This window comes from Maylandia zebra, linkage group LG2 (genome assembly GCF_041146795.1).
Source record: "Maylandia zebra isolate NMK-2024a linkage group LG2, Mzebra_GT3a, whole genome shotgun sequence".
NCBI lineage: Eukaryota > Metazoa > Chordata > Actinopteri > Cichliformes > Cichlidae > Maylandia > Maylandia zebra.
The window spans coordinates 46,739,382-46,760,333 of NC_135168.1; the positions used below are offsets into that span (position 1 = coordinate 46,739,382).

At 39.2% G+C, this 20,952-nt stretch overlaps 1 protein-coding gene across 9 annotated transcripts in view; it reads right to left on the bottom strand.

The window, feature by feature from the left end:
- Positions 1–20,952, bottom strand: part of diaph2 (diaphanous-related formin 2) — a 365,791-nt gene that overhangs the window by 59,357 nt on the left and 285,482 nt on the right. For all 9 annotated transcript variants that reach the window (XM_076875695.1, XM_076875708.1, XM_076875689.1 and 6 more), the window contains 2 exons: positions 11,007–11,171; positions 3,943–4,078 (listed from right to left, as the gene is read on the bottom strand). In XM_076875695.1, coding sequence (XP_076731810.1) covers positions 3,943–4,078; positions 11,007–11,171 — 301 coding nt within the window. The remainder of the gene's footprint in view (positions 1–3,942; positions 4,079–11,006; positions 11,172–20,952) is intronic.

Below are 20,952 nucleotides of genomic sequence, written 5' to 3' on the forward strand. Positions count from 1 at the left end.
CTTAAAAAGCACTATTATGACAACATGTTCATAAGAGGGTAAATTTGATTCACATTCCAATACATTCTAATGTATGCGTAAAGTTACATGTATGTCATCTTGATTGCACGTTTAAATGTTACACTGTGTCTAACCTAACTAAGCTAATTTATCTTATATACATTGCATATACTCTTTATATACAAGATAATGAGGTTGGATAAATAGAAACTGTAGAATAAAGAACACGTAATAATTACATAATTACAATTACATTAAAATGAACAACAAACGATATTTTACACAGCAGGGCTTGAATTATTGGAAATGTTGCTTAATGTCTGTTGGTTTGAACCTTGGCTCTGGGACTTTTAAAGACACTGAGAGAAAATGTCACATAGTCAACCTCAACCAGATGTTTTGTGAAAAAATATGAAGGTGAATACACTATGTGTCATCCCAAACACAAACATTTTGCCTAAACATATTTATCTGCTGTAAAAATCCCAGTGAGCGACCAAATGTATGGATCCACATTCTGTCAGTGTGTCTGCCAGCTGTTGCAATGGACTGACGCTGGGTGGGCTCTAATTCTGTCTCTAAAACAATGATCCCTTTGCAAGTAAAACTTAATCATAAAAACAGCATCTGTGCAGCCACTGCGTTTAGTAATACCCTGTAGTACAATTATAAGAACTGATTTTACTGAAATATAGTTTTCCATTCAAATATTTTTCTTTTGAGATCCGCAATTAGTAAAGTAATAAAGTTGGATAACATTTCATTGTGTTTCCAACTGAGTTAGCAGGCAGTTGGTACACTCATAAAAGGTAATGTGAACTTCGAAAGTTATAACCAGTATGCTTTAAAGCTTTATATTCTTCAGGTTGACAGTGTATTTTTAGATGTTCACGTCGCGAAGGGAACGTTTACACAGAACCTAGATTAGGTTTGGTTTTGTATCTTTTTCTGAGAAAAATAGACAAAAAAAGAAAACAAATTTCTCATGGACTAAATAAAATGTTTGACTTATTACTTTTTTCTGGTTGCGTGTTTATTTCCTTTTATGTGCCTTATGCCAAGCTGAATTGGGCTCAAGAAGCATGTGTGCTTCCCGGCTCTGTTCAAAGCTTAGTGAATTTGATTGGGGTATACAGTTGACATGTGGGTTCAGACACTTGCCCCAGACGGGGGCACTGACCTCAGAGATGCCAGCCGAGCAAGCAGCCAAAGGGGTCTGCTACTCTTCACAAATGCCTTAGAGAAGTAAAGTCCAGATGCTCTACCATGCTTGGGCACTTGACACACTCAGCATGCTGTTTGTGACATTGTTTCATATGCTGCAATAAAAAATATCCTGCTGCGCTGAGCCATCTTCTCGTGTTTTAGACAGAACCATTAGTTTGGATTTATTCTACAGTGTTCAACAGTTATTTCCAGTGAAGTAAAGTGATTTAGTAAATGTTGAACATCTGGTCAGTTGAAGAGAATATGGAAATCCACTTAGAGCAAATTAAAACAAATGGGGTGACTGGGTAATGATTTCATAAGCAATTTCCTACGTTAGGATTTCTAATACTTCACAAAGAAAACGTGTTCAGCGCTTGTCTCATCTATCAATCACGCTTGTTGACGAAGTGTGTGTGTCACTGAACGTAGAGAGAGCATAATTGCAAGTTTTATCAACTAGGAAATGGGATTTTTCGGGGGGGAAAATGATTGTCCTACTGCATTTGTCCGTCAACCCTCCCCCACCCTGGTGCCATCCTGGCACAAGCTAAATGAATTAAACTCCCATTAAATATGTATTTCGTTCTTAATCATTTGCAAGCGAAGAGGATTAGGTTGCAATTTGTGAAATGACATCAAATCTATCCCTTCTCAAAAATAGCCTCTTGAAATGGCATTAAACTGAATACTATGATCCATCAAAGACTCTCTTAAGCAATAAAATGAGAAAATCTGTAAATCCATAAAACAGATAAGACAATGACCTGAGCATAATTCTCATAATACAACAGCCATATGTTTACTCTAGCTGCTTATGTTAATGGATTTGCAATCTAAATTTATTTATATTTGATCTCATTGTCTCTCTCTCTCTCCCTTCCATCTATATATTTAGCCTACAAACAAATTTAGTATACAATAAAGACACGACTATTATAATTCTAGCCTTTCAACCTTCGAAAACACTAAATTATTTTCAGACATAATTAATTAAAGGTGTATTAAAGGTATTAAACGATCCATCTCTGGAAACATTGCTGACGCTCAGGCTGAAATAGTGATGTGAAAATAACTAATTCGGTAGCACATGTAGAATTGTAGAACAGGATTGGAGAAGAAAGCCAAGAATCTTAAGCCAAAGCTGTTAACTGGAGAGAAATGGAGGGAAAAAGTAAGACGTGAAAGCACCAAATATCCTGCAATGTGTGTTCAAACCACACAGCTTAAAGGGAAGCTAAGAGAAAACAGAAGCACAAACCACCAAGCTGCTGTAACCTCCAACCTGCTTCTGGCTGAAGTTCAGATTCTCATTCACAGAGTACATTTAAAAATCTCTGCATTTGATCGATCTTCCTCTGATTACATTCCACATAGGCAGAAGTTAGTACTCAAAAATATGAACATTTAAAGCCCGTGTAGGTAAGAACCTTCTCATAAGAAAAAAATACAGCTCGGGCTTGATACAACTTGAATTTTAAAGTGCAAATTTCATAATTTCAAAGGTCATTGTTATCGCAAGAGTCCAACGAGCTAGGTGCTGGTGCTGCTGGTGCACAATCCCCACTATCTCCAAGGCCGCAGGCAACGTTGCCCATGTCATCCTTATGTTTTATTCATACGAGTCATATTATGGCATTCAGAAACTGAGATCAAAATCTGCTCTGGCAGAAATATTTAATATCATACCTACTTCTCTATCCTTCTCCATCTGGTTAGCCAGAATGAGAGAGAGGGGTAGACAGGCTCCCTCAGCTCAGACATGTTGGATTATTAAAAGTGAGGCTTTCAGAGAGGTCACTGCTTAGGAAAAAGAAAATGCAGCATGCATCAATTATCTTGGAGAGTTTGTGGCATACTGAGAACTGTCTTGTCACATTTCCCAATATGGCTGAGCTACAGAGAGGTCTCTGCCTGGTGCTGACATTTAGAAGTTGGTAAATTGTGAAAATCCCAGTCAATTTGTGCAAGAAAAGAAGAAAAAAATGAAGAAGAAAAGAACACACTGACTGCTCACAAAGCCCCTCCAGGCTTGAAATATCTTCTCAGTGTCATTGGCATAACTACACACAGGCACCCAGCTCTGTCACTATTATTTTTCATGTGTGAACAACTGTGACTTTCATTGATCAATACACGGCTTACTGGCATTGCTTGAGGACACAGTCTAATTCTAGCTATTTGCAACATTAAATGTAACATGCCGCCTGAAAACAGCTTCGACAAGACCAATGGATAAATGGGCCAATGGACTAATAAAATGACCACAATCATATTGGACGTGCCTTCTGGAGAACAAGCTTTTGCCTTTTCTATATGTCGTGCACAGCTTTCAATCTTTACATGCCCACAAATATTTCCTTGCAAGTTCTTTCGTATCCCGATGGAAGCTGGTAACAAAACTGAACGATATACACTATGTAAAATATGTATAACATTATACATGTGTGTCCTTTATGAAAAAATATGTCTTTCTACATACATGGACGAAACTTGACGTAACGTGTAAACATAACCTCTGTTTTGTTTGGAAACGTTGTGCTAGGTATCAAAGTAAATATAGAATTCCTTCATAGCTAAGAAAGATAAGTTCTGCTCCTCCTACACACTATCCTCTTCCTTCAGTTCAAATCTATGTGAAGCAGATTTCCACGAAATCCCCTTCCATCCTCCTGTTCTCGTCCTCCGAGTTCTCCTATCTCCGGCTCGGTGGCGGCATGGGGAGAAGTGGCATACCTTTGTTCATGTCAATCAGCTGCTTCTTCTTCTGCTGGCGCTCCTGCTTCTCACGCTCTGCCTTCTCCTTCGCCAGCTTGGCTCTCTTGATCTTCTCCTCCATCTCCCTTTTCTTGTGGTTCTCCTTCACTGCTTCCTGATGAGACACACGCACAGAGACACAAACACAGATAAAATCAGAATTTGGCTCCTGCCACAGCCACTTTTTTAAGCATATTCACTACTGTATAGTGTTCAGAAGCAGCGGCATGTCATTAGGAAATTCTACTCAGAGGAAAGTTTGATAGTTACAGATAAACTGCTGGGAAAACAAAACAAAAACAAAACAGCATATCATGCTTTATGTGTGGGGCCACAAACATTCAACTGCAAGACTTACAAAGTTTTCTTATCACAAGCTCATTTGTTATGAAAAAGACATCAATATGGTTGTATGGACATGCCGCAACATTAAAAAGTGTAGCAGAAATGTGATGGTCTCTGAGGAGGGAAAAAGATATAATCTTTGGCCTACTTCGTGGCCAGCTGAAATGTCAGGAGTCAGAGAAAGAGAGATAATCAACAGTACGTATTCAGCCTTTACAAATGTGTCAGTTTGTTCTTGTGCCAACAGAGAATAAGATGCAACCAAGTGACCTTTGAAGAAAAAGTTGTCTCATTTCAGGTCTGTGGTGCAGCCCTGCACAGGACCCATTGTAGGTGGGTGTGCACGTGGGAACGGTTATGCTGTATCTATACATATACATGCATATGTGCCTATGGTGAAAGCCATTTTTGCCCTCCTGCTTATTGTGGTGTTCCCCTCATGCATGTGTGTGTGCATCCGTAAGTGAAGGCATGGCCCTGTCTGTGCACTGATATAATAAGTGGCGACAGTAGGCCCCCCATCTAATGCCCCTGTGGTCCTGATGTGTGTGTTGTGTTGGCAGCTAAGACAGGGGGATTATGGGGATTGTGGGAAAGGAACAAGGAAAAAGCAGCTCATCATGCCAGTCAATAGCAGAGCCTTTCTCCATGTCCAAGGACACAAGCCCTCATTGTCACTGTCTCCTTGTTAGATGACAAGGGCAATGAGACAGAGCAAGAGAGAGATAGAGGGAAAAAGAGGGGTAAAGGGGTGTTGTGATAATGAAGTCGTAATAGAATAAAAGAAAGTAATTTAAAAAAATAGGGGAGAGTGTTAGTATTAACTGCATTTTGAAAATGGACCAAGTTAAATTATCTTTCTGTGGCTGAAAAAGATTTGTAAACACTCACATTTCAACCAATATTTTATCATCATCGCATTCAAGCTGTGCAAATGAAACAGATACACAAACTAGTCCGAACACTATGTTGCTATTTGGAGTTAGTAAAGCAGTGCATGGGTATATATTTAGTAAAACACTTAACTTTTTGCTCAAATAAGAGATTATTTGAGTTCAAAATGTTTGTCACCGTCCGCTGACAAGATTCATTTTGGGGATACTGTCGCTGTAATGCTCGACACTTACAGCATTAGTTGCTGTAAATTATGCAGATTGCATAAAAAATCCTGTCGGCAAAACTTATTTTAAACAAACAACTAATTCTGACTGTAAACATGATTATGCAACATAATCATGTTGCTCTAATCAAACAGCACGACTAATTACCATAGCACCAAATATGTGTTCACTCATAGTGTTCGCTCTACCATTCTCTTTGGCCACCCCAATTTTGCCACTGGCAGCGACTGATTGTATCAAGTCTCATTTTCTTGGCAGCTCTGTATCGTAGGAAGACACAGAGGGGGAAACCATCATCATCATGAGATCTGCTTAACAAAAACACACCTCATACAGACAACCTGATTTAAACCCATATAACACGTAAGGCAAGAATTCGGGTTCCTCTTGAAATGCTTAGATATTGTTTATAAATTCTGAGACTAAGTTATGAAAGCACATGCGTTGCAGTTGGTCTCCAAAGCACTTTCGACCGATCAAGATCAAAGTACAAGTAACAATGTAATTTGAATGAAAATGTTTATTTTTGGCCATGGCATTGGTCTCTAGGTGATGCTCATTACTATAATTAGTCGCACAAGAGGTTAATTATTTATTACATTTTTTAAAAATTTAAATAAAAAAAAGACATCGTTCTGTTACTTAATGAGCTAAACAATATATAAGATTCATTAACCTCTGTGTTACTGATGCGTGTTACACTACAACATTGTATACAAAACGAGTAATGACTTTTCTATCTTACTATATCCATAACCTGAATGTTACCTTGTTGCAAGTCCCCAGTCTGTTAATGCTTTATTTTTTGTTTGTTTTTCTTTAACCTTGATTTTTTAATGCCCCTGATACCACAGAAATTAGTCCTGTTGCTCACACTCCAATCATTTATATACACAAAGGCCACTCCATACGGCACACCTGTTCAACCGCTTGTTAACCCAAATATCTAATTAACCAATCCCGTGGCAGCATTTCGGTGCATTTAGGCATGTAGACATGGTCAAGACAATCTGCTTAATTTCAAAGTGAGGATCTCAATCTGGAAGAAAGATTATTTTGAAAAAGTGACTTTGAATGTGGCAAGGCTCTTGGTACAAGACAGGCTGGGCTGACTATTTCAGAAACTGATGATCTTCTGGGATTTTCTTACACAACCCCCTCTAGGCCGTACAGAGAGTAGTACAGAAAAGAGAAAATATCCAGTGAGCAGCAGTTTTTTCAGTAAAAATGTCTTGTTGATGCCAGAGGTCAGAGGAGAATGGCCCAAACTGCTTCTAGGTGAGAGGAAGGCAACAGTAACACAAATAAGCACACATTATCACAAAGGCATGCAGACGATCATCTCTGAATGAAGAGCATAGTGAACCTTGAAGCAGATGGGCTACAACAGACCATATTTGAGATGTGTTGGAACAGCTGAGTCACATAATGCTGTTTGTTTACAGCACCTTTAGTAATCTATGCCACAAAAAACGATGGCAGTTCAGGTACTCGCAAGGTGTAACTAATGAAGTGGCCTGTGATTGTAGTGGGTCTTCGAAATACCTGATCCAAGGTGGCTGCAAAGTGCCAGCGCAAATTACATTGATGGATTATATTACCTGACCACCTGTGACACACAGCAAATCTAAGTGCAAATCTAATTTTAGTCAAGTTGTGGCAAATTTCTCATTTAATTGAGCAGAGACTTTTCAAATTCAAATGTTGCAACACATAAAGCAAAAACAGCAGCCGGTATATTTTTACTGAGTTTGCTGGTGGGCAAATGATATTTCTATTGAGCACGGGAGGTTTTTGTTCACAAACAAAATGGAAATGCTCTTCGAGAAAATACATTTAGCTTAAAAACTGGCCTTTGAATATCCACCGCAACGACTGTTATCTTTTATAGCGACAATTTAACCCCACAACCCTTAAATAAAGCTGTAAAACCCTGCATTTATGGGCCCTGGCTGTGCTCTGTATGGATGTTTAAACCGAGAGACAAAACAAAATGTGGTTTTGTAAAATAGCATCTTCAAGTATGATTGACAACATCACCACTGAAGCAGCACACTGCAGCACCGAGGCTCACAGAGGCCACGAGATGAGAGTGCGTGTCACACTCAGTGTGTTTGCGATGGAGATTGTAGGTACTCTTCTCTCTATACTTGGCTTGAAACTGAATGCTGTGGAACATCCACGTCCAACCCACCAACGAGGCCACGCAGACTTTTCCCTTTCCAGGTCCGTTCTTTCAATAATTCATGAAATGTGTTTGCTGTTCTTCCTTGACCCTTTACAACACAATACATCTCCCACAGCATGGTTCCCCTCCCATGCATACAGGTTTGCCAGTCCAATGAGGGAGCAATAAGTATTTCCAACTGCTCAGTCGCACCAGTGATCTCACACAGAGAGTGTCACTGCTATATCTCATTTGAATTTTACAAACACTACAACGCCTGGGCTTTAAGCAGCAAATGTGTTTATTAGCCATCTGTTACACTGTGTGCCAGGATGTTGGGGAAATGTCTTCAAGAAGTTATAGGTTACAGATTGTGAGACTTCTGCTCTGCAGTATACATGTATTCCCATATTGATAGGTGACCTCTAAAATCTGGTGCAAAGAATTTAATGACTGTGCACCACTAGAAGCATCCTGAGGAAATGTGACAGTGATTCAGCAAGAAGGTAGAGCTCAGTCTTTGCCAGAGCGTCATCTTTAGCATCATCAGCTTGATTATGATCATTTCTCATATTGTGAAGGAATTAGGGAGCTTTAGAAATATCATGCGGGCTAAGAAGTGGACGGATCCACCCCCACGCACAGACACAGAAACCATCATTCTAATCTCTTAGATGCTCTATCTTGCTACTTTGTGAACCCAGTTTGGGTCTTTTGGTCTTATTAGAAAGTCACTCAATTAACAAGGAAGACTGTTAGTTCATCCCAGCCCATCTGCTGTGCTTTGATAACTCATTAATGAAAAAATCCTCATCCCCATGCTCCTGGTCAGGATTACGTATAAAGACCCTGCGATTGCATTTCACTCATACTCAATTTCAGAATATGGCAGCAGCATTAAATTAACAAATTGTTGGACTCTTGGAATACTGAGTCCATGTACTGAAATCAAATAATAATTCATTGGCCACAGGAAAAAAGAGAGAATGGGACAGGAGCGAGGGAGAAAAAGAGAATGAAACAGAAGGGAAATCGAGTTAATGGATTCTCTTATCAGTTACATTCAGTTCTGTGAGGACTGTCTGTCAATGCGTTTACTCAAATGCCTCATGTCGGTCGGGTGCATTAAGCCCTAGCTTTTTAGCAAAAGCAATTTAGGGTGACTGTATTGCAATGGAATTCTTTAATACTGCAGATGCTTTGTGATGTGAATGCATTGCACAAGGCAATGCAACACAGACGGAAGAAAGTCAAACAATGCAATGTCTCAATATTGAAATAAGAGTGTGAGACACACCAGGCATATTAAGAAGTTAAATTTACTTGAATTCCAGTTGGAACAAATCAGCAGCGGCTGATGCAGGTCAACCTTTTCAAAGATAAATAACATGATGCAGGTATCTCCCTAAAATTGCTTCACTGACAAGAAAAGCTAAGAAGAAGCTTTCGCTGTGCTGAAAAGAAGCTAGCGCAGTTGTTTTCACAGGGTAAGAGAAATAAAAGTATAAACAAGCATTGATTTCTTGTGCTCTGCGAGCAGATGAGATTAGCATTCCTGTCAGCAGAGCTGAAAAGCCGAAAACTATAAATAATATCTGAAAAATATGGTGATTAAAGGATTGTTGTTATATGAATATATTAACTTATAATCCAACCCCCATTTCACAAAACTATATCCCAGTCATTTCCCTCCCCTTAACCATAGAAGGAAAGTTTAAATCAGTAATAAAATATTCATCTGCAGCTATTTGCTTGAGAGAATAATTTATTTTCTTGGGTGGATGCTTCTTTTAGAGACATGCAACTCTGGAATCCTCAAGGGAGCGTTATGTTGTATGGTTGTGCACTTTGATCAGCGGGAATGAAAAGTTGGTTTCAAATGGGGATCAGAGAAAAGAGAGGAAAGGATTCAGACAAGGGGACCTTGTCATTCACATTAATAGATGGTGAAGACTGAGGGTGTGCCGTCTGGACACGGTGTCATCATCCTGACACCAGGAGCTTTCGGGGCATTGCTGGTAGGGATGACTAGACTGTTCAAGGTGGAAAATCACAGACGCTTGAATGAATGTTTAACAGACTACTTAACAGAGGATGTTTATCTTATAATTAATATTACCTCTTACACACTAATCTCCCACTGCTGTAAGTAGCAGAGGCTGTTTTTTTATTTCCCTTAATCCAATTTAAAATGCTACTTCACATTTAGTGAACCTCAAACCTTTCTCATCGCATTTCTCAGATATCGTATATGATATATATACTTTTTATTGCAGACAAAACATACTTTATAATCAGTGGAAAGATATATTTTTATTGTATTTACATATATGTGAAAGAATAAATATGTAAATGACACTGTTTACCAGGTTATGAAGCTTGCCGACGCCTCTTTTATTAGTAGTCTTGCTTTGATTGACCCGTTTTATTTTTTCTTTGTAACGCTTTCTTCCAGTTCTCAAGTCAAGGATGTTTGACATGAAGAGAAAGTTTACATTTATCTGCTCTTTTTCCTAAAAATCGACATGTTAAATGTTAAATATTGGGTGTTAAAAAAAACAATCGGCCTCATTTCTGAAATTGAGGTTCAGAACAAAGACAGGTAAATCAAACATGGCGTGACAGTAATTCTCCTGTTTATTAACATGTTGTTCACCAAAACCCAAATATCTTGAATAAACATTAAAGAAATATTCAGAAAAGTGACTCAGAAACATCAGAAAATCTTGACAGATTATCAGATGACGGATATTATTTCACCATCGTTGTTCACGTAATGATCTACGTTTCATAATTTCTTTTTTGGCTTTGAAGATGTACCAAGTCTGCCAAAATAACCGAGGTAAGACCATAGTGATGTCTTTGGAGTTGTTGCGATTGAAAACATGAGGAAAAATTATAAGCAGAAGAAGTCTGAGTTATGGACTAACAGTGTAGAGTTTGAAAGCTGTAAGCATTTACCTGACAGGAAGGGTTGAGAAGCTGTTGAGGTGCATTATGGAAAATTTGCTTTCAGAGCTGGTCCATTACTAATGACTACCTCAGCCTCTTCTGCTTAGATTTTGATATTTCTCTTTTGTATATCCTTCCAAAGTCCTTCAAACTAATGGAAGTGCGATACGACATAATCGGCGTCCCCTTTTTCTATTCAAGTGCATCCATGAAAGTACAGCAGTGTAATTTTCGCACAAGTTTTCACCACCTGTCAGGACCCTGGAAGTTTGATGAAAATGTGTGCATGTGTAATACACAACCTCTGTTCTCAATTCACTGACACCCAGTGTGTGCAAGTAAGCGTGTGCAAAAGTATGCGCACGTGTGGGTGGGGGCTTCTGTTAGTCAACGTATGTGCCTACTTTGAAGGAACGTGTTTGTGTTCGTGTGCAAAAAATCAGAAAGTTTGCACTTACCATGAAGAGCATGCGGAAGTTGGCCAGTTCTCCGAAGAATTCTTCCACACTGACCGAGTGGGGGTCAAAGGCAAAATAACTGCCTATATTTTCATACAGCTTCTGCATGTTCTTGTGCATGGTGGACAATTTTTCATACTGCTCCCTGGAACTCTTGCTGAAGCCGTGAGAAGCAGAGAGTCAAGGAAAAAAGGAGAAAGACATGTCTCAAACATACACAAAGCATATTCAAAAATAATCTCCAATATAATCTCACATCTCACAAGCGTGTTGATCTCTAGAAAAACAAGTCATTGTGAAAAATGATCACTTTCACAAGCTTTATAGCATTCAAAAAGCCCACCTATGCCAAGGTCAGCAAAACAAAATACTAGATAAAGAAGGGTCAGAGACAATCTAATGTGGCATTACAATAACCTCTCCATCTCACTTTGGAGTCAATGGCATGGTGAGCTAATAGCTGCAGCCCTGGAGTAATGGAAAGGTGTTTTGTAGTCAGCAGCATGACACAGATGGTTGCTGGAAAAGCTGATTGCAGTCATTGTTCTATTGTTTCTCACAACAACAGTGGGGTCAGGTTGTTTTGAACCTCACAGCTCACGTCGCACTGTGTAATTTACTGAACAGGCGGAGCACTTTTCTCCTGGTGAATGACTATTGACAGCCAGCATCAGTTAAGCATTATCGCAGCAGCCATTGACCTCTCATAGAGACTGCACTTGGACACTCGGAGACTCACGTAGTCCAGGTGAGATGAGGACGACACAAAATACACATATCTACCAACATTTACAGACATGCAAGTACATGTATGGAGAAAAAAACACTATAGAAACTCGAGTAGTACTAGTTTCAGTACACAGGCGGTGGTGTCTGACACCTGCTGTGCCTTCAATCAGTTCCATCTTCTTTCTTAAGAGGCTATTTTTGTATCTGTCACATCTGCAGTGGCACGAAGCTAAATGGCTTGAGGTGTGCCTTTTTGTTCTTGCAATTGCAGGAACTCCTAGCATTATGTCAAGGCAAAGAGGTAAGCGTGGAAACTGCTCTGTTGTTGGCTGCACTGAGCAGCACAAATCACTACATCAGTCCCCAGCCTCAGGCGACAGAAGAGCTGAGTAGAAAAAGTTTCTTTTTGATGGCGAGGTCCCAGCTACAGTTAGCAAAAACCTGTACTCATGTTACAGTGTAGCCACACTGTATTTGAACATGCTAGCAGCCTACATCATTACAATACAAGGGTGGCTATAAAACCTTTCCTGAAAAAGGTTTTAATACCAAATTTCTGTGTTTTTATTGAATTTTTATTGGAGTTTTATATGAATTACATTTCATCAACCCACTTAAACGACTAGAGAATGAAATGAGAGAATTGGCATAGACATATCTGCACTTGATTTTAGAGACACTCCCATGCTGAAGGCCATTTTCCCCTGTGCTGCATGTAGCTGTTACAGCTATATTCCACTCAGGTATTCAGAAGTTGGTAAAGTTGGCAAGCTACAAAAGGATAGTGAATCTTAAACTCTCTCTACCATGCCCCCAGAAGCCGTCAAAGGGTCAACCACAAATCCAAAAACATTTTTTTAGCAGTAAAGTAGGATACAAGTTGAATTCTAGTAAAATAGTTGTGTATATGACAGACCTGTCTGGTTTGATTTGGACCTTCGAAGCCATTGCTCGCAAACACACAGCAGAAATGACACAGTCCAGGTTCATAGCAAGCTCCTCCTTTTCTTTCCTCTTCCTTGTCTTTATTCCTGTTTGTGATTTACCCCCTTGTTTCTCCCAGACTGCTTTTATATCGTCTTTTATACACCTCCCCTTCATTCGACATGTGTGTGAAAACCTGAAGGTCTGATAGATAAATGTAAACGTAAAACCTTGCCAAAGTAATATATCTATTCAGTGTAGGAGCTGCATTTGTTTCATAAAGTCTAAACACTATCCTCCCTTCTCTTCTCTAAAAGGTCCAGTCTACCAAGTGGTGGCACTTCATCCAAAAACACCAATATAGTCACTGTTTATTGCCAGACTGGGATATATTAACAACCTCCAATTCTAACAATTATAAAATAATAATTGTGAAAATGTACAAATGTGAAATATTTATATTACTATTTATGAAGTGCAAACAAGAATGAGACTCGTTCCAAATCAATGTGTCAGTTTTGGTGCAAAAAGCATCACGACACCTTATCATTCGACAGCGGCACAGATATGCTTATTAACTTACTTTGCATACAATATTGATTCCACAGTATTGACGACTGAGTGCACAGTCCCTTTGGTTCTGAAAATGTTCAGGTCACAACTGTTGCCTCATTGCAGAATGGCAGTTAAGCATTGAGACAGTGGTTATGTTTAGTGCTTGTTGTGGCTTGTGGCTCTCTGCATTTCCTTTTCTCTACTTTTCTCCCCTCTCTCTGTTTTCACTCACTCAAATACTCATGTATGCACATGCACTGTGGTAGATGTGGCCCACTGGGGACTGGACTGAGGCTGGCTGGGGTTTTGCTCCTTGTATTTCCACATCAAAGACATGTCATATTGATGGAGCCTGACGCACACTATCCTGCAGCAACACAACCGGTATGGTAGAGCCTTCATCCAACACGCATACAGAAACGGAATGAACAGGCAAATAGACTCACACACACACACACACACACACACACACACACACACACACACACACACACACACACACACACACACACACACCTATTTTCTTTCCCTTACTTTCTCACAGTCATTGCAGCCTTTATTCTCTCTCCTCTGTAAAGATAAATTTTTTCTTGATCCGTCTCCTTTACTTTCTTCCTGTCCACCACTGTCTCAATCAAACACATTCCCTTTATAATTCTCTTTTTACATTTCCCCATCATATTCTCTCCATTAAATTCCCTCATTCAAACAAGCAGTTCTTTCTTTCTCCTTTACTTAGAGAAAACTTTCAGAAGTATGTAGTCTGAACTGTGTCTGGTATTCCAGTCACTTTGGCTTGAAGCAGAGCAGGGAGCAGAGGGGATGGGTCTCAAGGTAAAGCAGCATGCAGCCTTTGGTTGCCCTGACCCTGTTCGTCAGTCTTTGCTCTCCTCTTCTAGTTGTCCTCAAAGGGCCACTGCCTGCGCTTCCTGAAGACTAAACCTCATCAACACAGAACAGGACAACTGCGCCTGCTTGAGGGCTCAATGTTACAAATGTGGAATTTATGTAGTTTGACAGATTCGATTTTTTTCTTAAATTGCCACTCTATAGTGGTACATCTTGTCAGTTTTGAACTTTTTTACAAGTCTTTATTTCATGTGGTTAAACACTAAAAACTAAGTGAAGCTGATATATTTGAAAGATAAACATATTTAGTCTAAACGGAGCTTGCAAAATAGCAGCTGGTCGCAAACCCCTGGCTTACGTAGCAACACAAGTTTCTGACTATCATAACTGATGGTGCTGGTTTACACGACGTAAGATACGAAGTGTGGTGTCAGTGCAAAGCATTGCTTTACTGTAGGTTTTAAATTCTCTTTCTCTTTGCCAAAACCCAACCTGCCCTTGTACAATTTCAAAATTCTGTCTTTGTCCTAGTACAGTGTCCTCATTACTGTGTTTAATCAGTGCATGGCATGCCAAAAAGGCCACATTTAACATCAGTAAGCTGTGATTAAGTCCGCTTGTTTTCATCACCATAACGTAACATCAAAATCATATCCAAGTCAGACTTACCCTAGATGTTAAAAAGGCTTTTTGGAGCCAAACTCAATTCAATGTCATGATAAATCCCAAAGAAATAGACAAATCCATTTGTGGGCAAAAACAAAGTTAAGACAGCTTTTACAATGGCCACCTATGAGGATGGCAATAAATTACCTGCTTTGTTTACCTGCGTGCATGAGAGAATTATTAAAGTGCTGCATAAAACCCTACAGTGGGGCCCCAAAAAGCCTCCTTAATAAATCTCTTGTAACCTAGTTCCATTAATGTTTATTTAATGCTTTTGCTTGCTGGCCCTTCCATCCAAGGCCCCACGCTAAGCCTGCTTTTCTCCAAACCCCACTATCCCTGCTCCCTTTATCCCCACACCTACTGCCAACAGCCCCTGTGGGCCAAATTACACCAAGGCTGCCCACTGACTGGACATAACCCATCATGTTGAGAGCGAGAACGGGATGAGAAAGGGATGAAGGAATTGAGAGCAGAGGCAGGGCAGACAGAGAGAGTGAGAGAGAGAAGGTTGTTCCTTAATAAATTAATGAATGAGTAAACTATTTGTAACTGTTGCTGCTTAGACATTCAAAAATCTGCATTTCTGCTTGCATCACTTCTCTCATCTGCATATAAAAACTGAAGAAGTGGGATAAACTTAAATGCTTTAATACTGTGGGGGGGTTAGGAGGGCGAGCAGGCGGAAGCTGCCAAAATTTCAAGGAGGCACGTGCCTTCATATTGAAGGATACAGTGTGGAAAATCTCACAACTAGATCTCAGTATTATACAATTGAAGTTGTTTTCTTACTCTCCCAATTAAAGCAGATAATCCTAGCTATGATGGCCTTCTCTCTCTACTGCTTTCAAATTTGCCTAGTCCTTCACCCTTGGTGTAATACATGTGGTCGGTCTCTAGCCAGAGTTTTAAGTTTATGTCAATGTATTTTGTTGGACAACTTATTTACTCACTAATCAATGTAAATGTATGATTACAATATTCTTTTTTTCAATTAAATAACATCAAAAAACGGTTTCATTAAAAAGAAATGCAAGAAAACAGTGAGAATTCCTCTCCTCAAGTTCTATTGACAAATCGGGTTTAGTAGACATTGGTTGCATGCAAGTAAACAATCTATGTAGAAGGCAAAGGAGAAATTGTATTTGCAATTATACATAACACGATTTTTCCATCCCAAGAGCTCTCGCAACAATAAAAAAGCAAATAAAAATAAAAATAATCAAAAACAAAACATACCTTCTACAATCACTTGATAAATGAATACAGACTGCTAAAAACATGACAAAACTTAATCAGTAGTTAAATATATGTATTACAGAGTAATACTGAACACTTTCTATGTATGTATGTATTCAAATAAAATTTGAATTTGAATTTGAATTTAAAAAAATATGAATGTTTTAGGTGCCTTAAACCTCAGCTCGTATTTGTCTGATATGTGAGCCTATTTGTCGTACTTAAAAATGCAAGAATTCAAGACAGGCTCATTTTACAATGTGGGAATAATTAAATCTGTACCAAACTGAATGCCTTAGTGAAACAATACTCACTGAAAGCTGCTGGATTTTGTCAAAAGTAATCAAAACAACACCTTGGATGAAAATCAACAGTGTGCCACTGAGAAATGCAGTCCTGTCCTATCCATCTTTGTCGTTGCACACTAAATTGTATTTCTTTTTTCTGCAATTTCTCTTGGATGTTGAAAGGTGCCAATAATGTCGTGATTAATGCTATCAATTACATTTTCTAATATTAGAGCAATCCTAACACATTTCTTCTGTAGGTCTAGGTTGTCTCTATGGGATCTATTGCGTGACTCCTTGTCTGTTTGTGACACAGGCTGTGTGCTTGGTGTCGCTGTTATGACGCAGAAAGAATTTGGGAATCATCTTGCACCTTCCTGACTGCAGTGCACATCAACAGTGCCTGAAACATCTGCATAGTACTAGGGATGTGGTGTATATTTAATACTTGTGATGAATGTATTTTCCACACAACAGAGGCTCAGTGAATTATATTACCACTTTGACACTGGGGTCACGACCTTTACTCTCTCTATACTCCTCTCCATCATCTCACCTACAGCCCCTGCCTCCTCTATCTCTGGAAATTAAAAGACAGATTTAATGTCAATTTTACTGTCAATTTATTCTGCCTGTCTGTGTCTGAAATATTTATACGTGCAGAGAGGAAGGTTGCTTCTACTTAAGCATTCAAAGCTCTTCAGTACAGCACCCAGCTGGTGTTATAACAACTCAATGAGGGGGAGACTAGTGGGTGTAATGACTACATCTGATAAAGGAAAAGAGACTATATGAATTAGAAATGAGGGGATTAGGTCCATGGGAATGACCTGTTGAATCATGGATAGGCTATTAAAAAAGCTGTCAGAGCACAGGAAAAAATAATTTGGCAAAAATAATTTGATGTCCACTATCACGGTGCTGGTGAGTAAATCCGAAGACAACACACACCCACACTTACACAAAACACACAATTTTATCTTTGATAACCATTCCTGGTTGTCGTCATCCTTTCATCCTTATCCAAAATAATCTCATGCCACATCGATGCCCGGGGCCTGCGCCTCTCTGTGTAATTTTCACAGAGCGGAAACATGACAATGCAAATCCACTGTGTTTACAACGTTTATACTTGTCAAATTCTAAAAGGTCAAGTCTCTTGCTTCCCCTGATCTAATCGGTAAACATCAATCCCGTCCTAACATTACAATAACTGGTGAGACGCCCCTCGAAGAAGAAAGTATGTGCAACGCAGCTATTACATTTCATTTAATAGACAAAGCTTGCTTGTAAACATTATTACATAGTTCAACAACCACAAAAAATGCAACTCGACCAATTTTAAAGAGTGCAGAATGCTGGTACACGGAGTTTGTAATTTGGGAAGCTAATGATACCCAGTGTTGCACATTTATTGATTTGTTCTTCAGTGAATCCAACTATCACATTTTTCCTTCAGCATAAAAAGACCGTGGAATGTAGAAGGAAATGAGTGTGATTGTTTGGTCTCATAATTATAGGAACTCTCCTTCTAACGCTTAATCACGTTTAGATGTATTCACTGTGCACCTTTGAATATTGGAGTAAAATGTATTATTATACATATATAGATATTGACGCAACAGTTAGCTCACCTTAGTCCTAGTTAGTACATCATACTACAAACAAACCATGTTCCTCACCTTCTACTTGGCAGGAAAATCGTCTTTTCTTGCTTTATGATCAATTTAAAAGACGCGTCTGGCTTTGTTACTGTGGGAGTAAACAGATGCTTATTTCTGTAGGGCACACGGTATTGACTGTGTATAACCTGCCTTTGTAGTTCTAGCTGACAGTGACAGTGATGAATCACAATTGTTGGACTGTAATATTTGTTTATTGAGCAGGATCTCGCTCTGTCTTTTCGTTTTAATGCGCTTTATCAATTTCTAATTATCATTTCACCAACTGATAACACTGTCATAACCATGCTGTCGTTCTGCTATTCATATAAGTTAGGAAGCTGTGCAAAATATAAACACAGACACTATCATTTGTAAGTGAATAGCAAACAAATTAAAACTAATTAATTGGCAAAAGGTCAACATCACAAACATGACCACTGACTTTGTGTCATTATTAGGGATATCAGCCACGCTGTACAACTGAATCTGTCCTTAGCAGCCAGCTGCAGCCACTCCAAAACATGCAGCATTTGCTAATATTCAATTAGCAAAGCAAGTTTTCAAGCTGCTTTACTTGTTAGTTTCTAAACTTGGCTTAAAGCAAATTATTACAATCGGTCCAAGATTTAAATTGTTGGCATTGTTGTGGTGCTCGCTTTATATTTTATCTACAAGCTACCAATAGCTTCAGCTCTGAATTTGACCTAGATTTGCTCACAGCTTCTCCAGATTCTATCTTCTTTATGTAATCACCATGCATAAAGTAGAAAGCGGGACCTCTTAGGTGGCCACTTAATGCATACCTTCTAAACACAGTAAGTAATCCAGTCAGGCAGTGTGGTTTGCAAATGGACTTCATGTTGAGCTGCCTTTGATGTGTGCTTCCAGACTGCCGCAGTGTGTTTAAAATGTCAATGGAATCTCCTGCCTTCATGCTGGACGGCTTCAACCTTTTATGTAGCACCACGAAGCAAACAAGAACTGTTGCTAAATTTCTTGATGTTATGCAAATGATATTGATATAATGTAAATAACTCAACGATAAACTCAAGTGCTGTCTGTTTTAATAGGCGAATGAGAGCAGGGGTCATCTGTTTGATGTGCAGTGTATTATTTTCTGTACTGTACAATTCACAACAATGACTGCACAGACTGATTTATTCAGATCAATTGGAAGTGTGAGTGAAAAGGGGAGAAAACCGAGATCTAACAAGGTCTACGAGTGTAGCTTTCACACAGCTTTCATTAAAAAGTTCAAATGTAATAAAAATTGAACGCTAAATGGTTTTCCTTAGTTTTTTTCCGTAATATAACAAGCTTTTTGTTTTATCAAAGGTAAGGGTGCTAGAGGCAATATCTCTTATTTGATGATAATGATGGCTTTCAAAAGCCAGAATGTCTCTATGAGAACAACTAGTTAACAACTGGCCAAGGTTTTAATTTGTTTGTACAAAAAGAAAAAAAGGCAGAGGGAGAGAGACTGTATATTGATTAGATTCCTTCAGTCAGCCCACCGGCCCAGCAGCGAGCGTGACAAGAGTACAGCTCCATTCAATAGCCTTATCATTACCACAGCACAAACCCATTCAGCAGGTCATCCTGTTTGGCCTCCGGTTTGGTGTGCACACGAGTGTGAAGGCATGTGTGCGCGCACGTGCGTGTGTGAGTGTGTGTGTGCGTTTGAAAAAATAAAACAAGTTTCGATTCTTTAAGCCAATGAATCCCATTTTAAGAGTACTTATCGGACATTTCTTTGTCCAGAGCATTTTCAACCTAATGAAGTGTCCTAGGAGCAGAGGGGTAAGTGAAAACGAGATATTACTAACTCAAGAAGATTGTACAGCACAAGTAAAGTTTGTGCTATGTTGCTGACCATCATATGGCTTCTAAACTTCAGGTTTTGTAAGAACTTTGGCGACAAAAATATAACAATAAAACCAAAAAATAAATAAATCAGTGTCCTATAACTGTGTGATTGTGCTCTGTGAATGACGTGCTGTAAATTGCACTCAAAGAACAATGAGACATTCAAAGAGTCAGTGCTGAAGCATTTGAAAAATGAGGCTCCTTTAAATACAAAAGGACAACCCCGTCCTTTATTAGATTAGAGTCAGACATGAGTGGCACAAGTAGCTGTCAAAGACGTGGGGCTGGAGAAGAAGAGACTGGGGAGAAAGGGATAATGGAGCCGTCTCCATTGGCAACACAGAAGCACAGAGACTATTTTTAGCAAATTAATTTAAGGCTCTAAATAATTAACTGATAATTATCTGGCAATCAAGAGTAAGATAAAATGATCTCCCCAAGAGTTTTTTTGTCATCTGGCTCAGCGGGCAGACAGAGGAGCTTTGTGCGACTCGCCAGTCAAAAAGCTGCTGGGTGTCACAGTGCAGAAAGAGGAGGAAAAGATAATTGACAGGGGGGAATACAGTAAGATGTGCTCGCTAGAAGGCAAGCAAATTTGCCAATATAGTGCCTAACGAGTGACAGAAAACTGGCACTTAAATTGCATTTGTGTGTGGAATAATGGATGTGTGCAGCAGCTGTTACACATGTAAATATAAATACCACGATTAAATTGACACGAGCGTTCTCGAGACGTCGCTGTGCTTTAATAACAAGTATGAGTAGTTCTCATAAATCTTTATGAATGTTCAACAAGTTATGAAGATTTTAGACGTTACTGAGCTAAAACGGAGAGCAGCGAATGAAAGTTCAGTAGTTTAGTTAGAAGTTCAGGGGAGTGGTAGTGGATGCTGCGTGTACAAGTTAGGTTATCTCTGCACCTGACCCTGACAAGATTCCCCTCTGAAGACAGAGGAAAAAGAAAGGGGGTGGGGGGGCACTGACAAGCAGTTGATGAACTGCCTCTGGCTATGTGTGTGTCCTCCAACCTGTACAAAAAAGTACTTTCATTGCCAGTATTTTCTTTCCCTTCCTGTCCTAATCTCTTTGGTCCTCTCATATTTCACTCTTTAGCCCGTTACTTCTTCTGGCCTCCCACTATTGAACCGTTTTCAAAATGAAAATTGC